This window comes from Vicia villosa, linkage group LG1 (genome assembly GCF_029867415.1).
Source record: "Vicia villosa cultivar HV-30 ecotype Madison, WI linkage group LG1, Vvil1.0, whole genome shotgun sequence".
NCBI lineage: Eukaryota > Viridiplantae > Streptophyta > Magnoliopsida > Fabales > Fabaceae > Vicia > Vicia villosa.
The window spans coordinates 45,638,989-45,647,724 of NC_081180.1; the positions used below are offsets into that span (position 1 = coordinate 45,638,989).

The 8,736-nt window shown below is 33.3% G+C and overlaps 1 protein-coding gene across 1 annotated transcript; it reads right to left on the reverse strand.

Moving 5' to 3' along the window:
• Positions 1–6,794: 6,794 nt before the first annotated feature.
• On the reverse strand, positions 6,795–7,844 carry LOC131625922 (uncharacterized). Its single transcript, XM_058896780.1, has one exon. The coding sequence runs from the start codon at positions 7,842–7,844 to the stop codon at positions 6,795–6,797; it is 1,050 nt and encodes a 349-aa protein (XP_058752763.1).
• Between the last annotated feature and the right edge of the window lie 892 nt (positions 7,845–8,736).

The following is an 8,736-nucleotide window of genomic DNA, read 5'->3' on the forward strand; positions in this document are numbered from 1 at the left end:
ATTTTGATTTTCATGCATTAGTGCAAATCATACCAGTATTATATTGAAATTATAAAGTAGCTATCAAACCATTAACTGTTACAATCCAAATAGAAACTATGAATAATAAATAAAAAAAAGTCTGAAACATCACATGAAACCTCATAGAATTAAAACAAAAAAACCCAGCAACATCATTCAAAACAAACTACTGTTCTTCAAAAACTTTACACTCCTTCATCCAGTATAACCATCAACACCTCAACAATACATCTTCACTTAAACCTACATTACACAATAATCATAATTTCAAATAATTTCCAGAAACATACAGAATAACAAACAAAGTATTTAATGTGTACAAAGATATTCCTAACCATTGTTTTTAGTTTCTTCACCAACTCTGTCCATATCATCCATTCACTGTCATCCAAACGACAAACATAGACTTAATGCGTGAAATTGAATTAAAGTCATCTAACCTAATATCATGCTTTTTCGAAAATCTTTGAATAAGATTCTTATACCTTTCATTTTCAAAGGCAATCTTCCCAATATACACTGAATTTGATATTTCTATCATTCTGGGATTTATCTGCAATCCGACACTTCCCATAACATCAGCTACAAATTGGACGTCTTCAAGTAAAGAAAACCTAAAACCAGCCCTCATTTACTGATGCTTCCCCGACCACTTGATTCCAAGCATCTCATTCTGCCACACCCTTGATATGTTCTGAATCTTCCTCCCCCTTTCCCAGCCGCATGCAATACCGTTCACTGCATGCAAAACCCACTCAGTGCACAACTTGGTAATCTGTTGTTTCTTCATCTTCAACCTCATTCGCAGCAGCTTCGATCTTTGCTTCATCTTCCGTTTAATCGCGCCCACAATAAATTTCAAAGATCTACATAATCAGAAACAATCATCAACGAAAGTCACATTTCATAGAAAAAAACGAAAGACAAAGATTGGATTACAGAAAAAAATGATCAAGGACCTGCAAGCTTTCGCAACTTGGGAGAAGCTACCCATTTTTCTTCCCACTTACGGATTAGGTTTCCTGCTTTGATACTTTAAGCGTGGGACTTAATAGGTCATTATCACCAAATATACTCAAAGGCCCATTACCTGTTAGACTTCCTTTTAGTAGGTAAACGTGCACAAGATTTTGGAAACTGTTGAAATGCCTTTTTTCTGTGCATGCAGAACTAAATATAATCAACTCTTTTTAAGAGTAATAATTAATTTCACACTATTCATATATAACTCAATTTGTTAATTGTGTGGAAAAAAATATATTGATTTATATTTATTATATAATGTAATACAATTTTTTAATTATTTGCTTTGATAGATTATTAAACGTGTAAGTTTACTTAATATGACTTTATATTTATAGCAAAAACAATTACAAATTGACAAATTAAATTTATATTGATTTGATAATCATCATTGAAGAAATTGTTTCTCTTAATTAATATATATATTTTAATATAATTCTTTAACCATAACAATATTATATTTATTCATTATTTATACCGACATTACGTGACCCGTGCGGGCGCACGGGTCCTTTGCTAGTTAACCTTAAATAATATCTCAATTCACCTCTTGAATCTCTTATTTATATCCCTGTTTCCGTAGATGTATCTCCAAAAGCATCATTTTATTTTTAAAATTTAGCTTTTTCATAGGTGTATTTACGAAAGCGTTAAAAATATAGTGAATTTTTGGAAAATTCTGTTATATTTTTAAATCAATTGCATTTCACTCCTAAACTCTAATTTTTTTAACAAAAATGAAACATTAAATTGTAGTAAATCAAAGTAATTGGAAAACCTAAATTGCACTATTTTAATTTACTATAATTTGATGTTTATTTTTTTTTATAAAATTTGAGTTTTTGAGTGAAATGTAATTAATTTAAAATATAACAGAATGTTCTGTAAGTACATCTACGGAACGCTCTATTTTCAAGAGCTTCCGTAGATATAGCTATGGAAGATTCATGAATTGGATTATTTTGAATTTTCCAAAGGTTCACTATGTTCTTAACGCTTCCGTAAATGCACATACGAAAAAAGTCATATTTTAGAAGAAAAAAATGGTGTTTCCGGAGGTACATCTACGAAAGCAAGAGGGTATTTTTTACAACGCGTATGGTGTGTAAGAGACTCGTGAGTTGAGTTAAGATATTTTCTTAATATATAAGATAAAATATGGAAAAAGATATTAACTTTAATTAGCATGGAAATAAAATTTGAAAGAGAAAAATATTATTAAATATAGTGTCTTAGTGTCCATTTGTCTGTTTTTTTGTTTGTTCACGCATCAAAATATAAACGCATATTTTTTGTATAAACTTTGTGATATGTACTCACGTGCCTATTTGTATGCTTTTTTAGTGCGTACACTCATGAATATCTCCCTCTAGTCCATTAACTCGAACAAATCATGTGAATTAACTCGCAATCCGCAAAGACCCAACCCACTTAAATTGGTTTTCAAAATGGGCGGAAATGAGCCTAATTATTCCATCTGCGGTTTGGCTTGGGTGGCTCTTTTGAACTTGAACCCGCCTAACCCGACTCATTGTCCGTCATTAATGTTATACGAACCTCTTTTGCATAATGAATCACTTATACAACAACCCTATGAATTTCCCTATATCTATCGGTATTCAATTGATTGAAACTTTATTAAACATCATAAAGAATATATAGCAACCACACGTGTATATAAGCACATTTTTCATTGGTAAAACACACTGCGAAAACGTGAAAAATACCACCTTCTAATTATTATTTATTATAAACTAAATGGAACTATATAGAGATCAAAAGATAGGAAGAGAAGAGAACAAGCAACATTGTATTATATTCTTCTCAAAGGTGAACTTTACATTGTAACATGAGTCTTATTTATAGGACCCAAGGAAGGTAGAAAATTAAGTACATTAAAGTGGAATAGGAAGATGAAGAATAAGAAGAGGGATGGACATCCACTAGTATAAATGTTTATAACACTCCCCCTTGGATGTCCATTGAGGATATGCCTCGTTAAAACCTTACTAGAAAAAACCCAGTGGGAAAAAAAATCTAGTGAAGGGAAAAGAGTACAATATCCTTTCATTTCTCCCCCTCAGTTGAACAGTCATTTCTTCGATGAAGACCAATCTTGTGTACCAGTTGATTAAAAATTCTGCTTGGGAGTGACTTTGTGAAAAGGTCTGCAAGGTTATCACATGAACAAATTTGTTGGATGCTTATATCACCATTCTTTTGGAGATCATGAGTAAAGAAGAACTTTGGGGAAATGTGTTTTGTCCGGTCTCCTTTAATGTAACCATCTTTCAATTGAGCGATGCATGCGGTATTATCTTCATATATGATCGTTGTATTTAATTTTTCAAAAGATAAACCACAAGTATTTTGGATGTGCTGAATTAAGGATCTCAGCCAAACGCATTCTCGACTTGCCTCATGTAATGCTAAAAGTTCTGCATGATTAGATGATGTTGCTGCTATGGTTTGTTTCACCGATCTCCAGGAAATAGCTGTACCTCCACATGTAAACAAATAACCAGTTTGTGATCTACCATTATGAGGATCTGACAAGTAACCTGCATCTGCATAACCTGTTAATTCGAATTGGGATACTTTTGTATAAAACAAACCCATGTCTATTGTACCTCTAAGGTAACGAAGTATATGTTTGACTCCGTTCCAATGTCTTCGTGTAGGTGAAGAACTGTATCTTGCTAATAGATTTACAGCAAATGATATATCAGGACGTGTATAATTCGCAAGGTACATTAGTGCTCCAATTGCACTGAGATATGGTACTTCAGGACCAAGCAATTCTTCATCCTTTTCTCGAGGTCTGAAAGGATCTTTCTCCACATCTAATGATCTAACAACCATTGGAGTAGACAACGGATGACTTTTGTCCATATAGAAGCGTTTTAACACTTTTTCTATATAGCCTTCTTGATGTACAAATATTCCTTTGTCCAAATGTTCAATTTGCAAACCTAGACATAATTTTGTCTTTCCTAGGTCCTTCATCTCAAACTCTTTCTTTAAACAACTCATAGCTTTTGGGAGCTCTTCAGGAGTTCCAATAATATTTATGTCATCCACATAGACAGCTATTATTGCGAATTCCTTTCCTGATCTTTTTATGAAAATACAAGGACAAATGGAGTTATTTGTATATCCTTCTCTAAGCAAATATTCACTGAGGCGATTATACCACATTCGTCCAGACTGTTTCAGCCCATAAAGAGACTTTTTCAATCTTATGGAGTATCGTTCTCGAGATTCAGAGTTGTGTGCATCTGGTACATTGAACCCTTCAGGGAGTTTCATGTAAATTTCACTATCAAGTGAACCATACAGATAAGCTGTTACAACATCCATCATGTGCAAATTAAGCCCTTCATGTGCTACTAGGCTTATTAGATATCGAAAAGTGCTTGCATCCATTACAGGTGAATATGTTTCATCAAAATCAATTCCAGGTCTTTGGGAAAATCCTTGAGCGACAAGTCGAGCTTTGTATCTCACAATTTCACCTTTTTCATTTCGTTTTCGTACGAAAACCCATCTGTATCCAACTGGCTTCACACCTTCAGGTGTTCGGACTACAGGTCCAAAAACTTGTCTTTTGTAGAGTGAGTTTAATTCTGCTTCAATTGCATCCTTCCATTTTGGCCAGTCCTCACTTTGTCTACAAATTTTGATAGACGTTGGTTCCTCATCCTCTTTGCCATTTATCTCATTTAGCGCTATATTGTATGCAAAAACATCATCAATGTCGACTTCGTTTCGGTTCCATTGTATTCCATTTTGGACATAATTTATCGAGATCTCTTTATTTTCATGAGTTTCAGGTACCTGATCAATCTCTTCTAGAGATGAAATGTCTATTATGTCTGACGATTCTTTTAGATTTCCTATATCCTCACTTGGGCCATCTTTATTCTTAGCTCCCTTTCTTGTTCGAGGATTTTTATCTTTGGAACCGATTGGTCTACCACGCTTCAGGCGTGGTTGAGACTCATTAGATTGTCCAACAGGGATATCAATTTTTATTGGAGCATTTGCAGCTGGTATATATGATTTAGTCACACCTTTTGGATCAGTGAACGCATTTGGCAATTGATTTGCTAAGTTTTGCAGGTGAATTATCTTTTGAACTTCTAGTTCACATTGTTTTGTTCGAGGATCAAGATGAGATAATGATAATTCATTCCAACTGATATCTTTTTCCAGCTTCTTATTCTCTCCCCCTAATGCTGGAAAATTTGATTCATCAAAATGACAATCAGCAAAACGAGCAGTGAATAAATCTCCTGTTGTTGGTTCAAGGTACTTTATAATAGACGGAGATTCATATCCAACATATATTCCCATCCTCCTTTGAGGACCCATCTTATTGCGATGTGGTAGAGAAATTGGAACATACACTGCACATCCAAAAATTCTTAGATGGGAAATATTAGGTTCTTTACCAAAAACTAATTGTAAAGGGGAAAAGGTGTGGTAACTCGTTGGCCTGATGCGAATTAATGTTGCAGCATGCAAAATTGCATGTCCCCAAGCAGAAACTGGGAGCTTGCATCTCATAATCAGTGGTCTTGCAATTAATTTTATTCGTTTAATAAATGATTCTGCAAGTCCATTTTGTGTATGAACATGTGCTACTGGGTGTTCAATGTCAATCCCAATAGACATACAATACTCATTAAATGCTTGAGATGAAAATTCTGCAGCATTATCAAGACGAATTTTCTTGACAGGATAATCGGGAAAATGAGCTCTTATTCGAATCAGTTGAGCTAGCAATCTCGCAAACGCCTGGTTACGAGTTGACAACAAACAAACATGTGACCATCTAGTTGATGCATCAATTAAAACCATAAAATATCTAAATGGTCCACATGATGGGTGTATTGGCCCACAAATATCACCATGTATACGCTCTAAAAAGCTGATAGATTCATTTCCAATTTTTGTTGGTGATGGCCGAATTATCAACTTCCCCTGTGAGCAAGAGCTGCATGAGAACTTATTCGATGGAATAATTTCCCTACTCATTAATTGATGACCGCATGAATTTTCAATTATTTTTCGCATCATTATATAACCGGGATGGCCCAACCGGTCATGCCAAATTAGAAATTTATCATTATTTGTAAACTTCTGGTTTACAGTTGCATGTGCTTCAGTTGTACTAATATAAGTGTAGTACAGGCCAGAGGATAAAACCGATAACTTTTCCATTACACATTTTGTGTCTGAATTGTGTTTTGTAATATACAGATGTTCAATCCCTCCATCATCTCCTGTTTCAATATGGTATCCATTTAGGCGGATATCTTTGAAACTTAATAAATTTCTATGGGACCTGGGGGAATATAATGCATTATCAATGTGCAATATTGTTCCACCACGTAACAACATATGGGCTCTTCCGGAGCCTTCAATTATTTTTGAGGTGCCAGAAATAGTACTGACATCAGTTTTTCGATTCACTAAATTAGAGAAATATCTTTTATGCTTGAGAATTGTGTGAGTTGTTGCACTGTCAGCAAGGCACATATCTTCATTACTGGAGCTAGCGTCCATATTCATTCTAAGAACAATAATAATTTTTTTTTAACAATAAGTTATAAGCGCACATTAAAAACACAAATTATTTAAATAGTAAATTATGTAAACAAACAAGTAGAAAACACACTTTATTATTATTAGAAAAATAAAATTCAAAACATCCATAAAACATAAAAAGAAAATTTCCACAAATTTTATTTCTTGACGCTTCCATCTCCAATAAGGTGATCAATTTTTCCATCTGGATCAGCAAAGAAGTCACCAATATCTAAATGGGTAACATCCATATTACCATAATCTGGATCATCATCTTCATTAGCAAAGTGAGTCTCGATCTTTTCCTTTTTATTTTTCAGTGATTTTTGATAAAGATCAACAAGGTGTTTTGGAGTACGACAAGTGCGACTCCAATGACCTTTTCCTCCACAACGATAGCAAATATTTTCATTTGTTTTGCTACTCTGACCCTCTTTTTCATTCTTTTCAACATTTTTCCACTTCGTGTGGAAATATGTGTTTTTATGATTCCCATTGCGACCACGATCAAAACCAAGACCATGAGCATAATTACGACCACGACCACGACCACGTGCATATGCACGACCGCGACCACGATTTTTCCTATAGTGGTCGTGCCTTGCCACATTCACTTCTGGGAATGGAGTTGTACCAGTGGGACGGGCCTCGTGATTTTTCATCAATAGTTCATTATTTTGCTCAGCCACAAGAAGACAAGATATTAGGTCAGAATATTTAATAAACCCCTTTTCTCGATACTGCTGCTGCAGGAGCACATTGGATGCATGAAAAGTGGAAAATGTTTTTTCTAGCATATCTTCATCAGTTACTTTTTCTCCACATAATAATAACTTAGAAGTTATTCTAAACATTGCAGAATTATAATCACTTACACTTTTAAAATCCTGCAAACGTAAATGCATCCATTCATATCGAGCTTTTGGTAGGATAACCGTTTTTTGATGATCATATCTATCTTTCAAATTTTTCCACAAGACATGTGGGTCAGTTACGGTAAGATACTCATTTTTAAGATCCTCGTGAAGGTGACGACGGAGGAATATCATGGCTTTTGCCTTTTGTTGATCAGATGATTTATTTCCTTCTTTAATAGTATCACCGTGACCTTCTGCGCTTAAATGAATTTGGGCGTCTAGGGCCCATGTCAAATAGTTCTTTCCCGAAATATCAAGAGCCCCAAAATCCAATTTTGTAAGATTTGACATACTTAGTAGTTCTATCATAAAAATAAAAGAAATAAAAATATTATAATGAGATAATTATCATAAAGGAAATATTAAATATTAATATTTAAAATAATACTTTTGTAAATTCTAATATTTAGAAATAACACAATAGTAAACTAGATTGTCACATTAGTCTTAAAATTATTTGTTTTTTTTTTATAAAAAAAATATATCAATTTAGTGACATAATACATCTTACATATACAAAATAAATAAATAGATAAATAAATAAAAATAAAGCATTATGAGTTCTTCATGAACTATACAATGTTATTTCGCTATCCTTCAGGGATGCTCTGCTTTTGTTACAAACAATGATCTAAAAATTATAACCATCCTTCTGGGATGCGTTAAAATTAAAACCATATATCCTTCTGGGATGCAAAAAGTTATTTCTTCTTTCTCTAATTCAATTCCATCAAATAAACAAAAATAATTCTTTCATGCTTTAAGCCAAATCCACCTTTTAATCCTTTGACACAATTAAATTTATTTGTGCACTATCCATCAAAATTGGAATCATTGTAAAACCACATGTGTTATCCACAACCTCAACAACATCAACCCATCTTACAAAAAGTTGAGTTGCTACCTAAGATTTTTTTTTTATAATATTCTTAAACATACATCAATTCTATGACAAATAAAATTACAATAAAATTACATAATCTTAACCATAAAATTACAATAAAATTATCGAACAATAAAATTACAAAATGTTAAATGTCCTAATATGATTATAAAATTACTGAATATCATAAAAAAATAATCTCCTCCAAATCATACCTGAGAGCGTCGTGCTGATAACGTATTATAAACTAAATGGAACTATATAGAGATCAAAAGATAGGAAGAGAAGAGAACAAGCAAC

Coding starts and splice junctions, on each gene's coding strand:
- LOC131625922 (XM_058896780.1), bottom strand. CDS start 7,844: ATGTCAAATCTTACAAAATTGGATTTTGGGGCTCTTGATATTTCGGGA.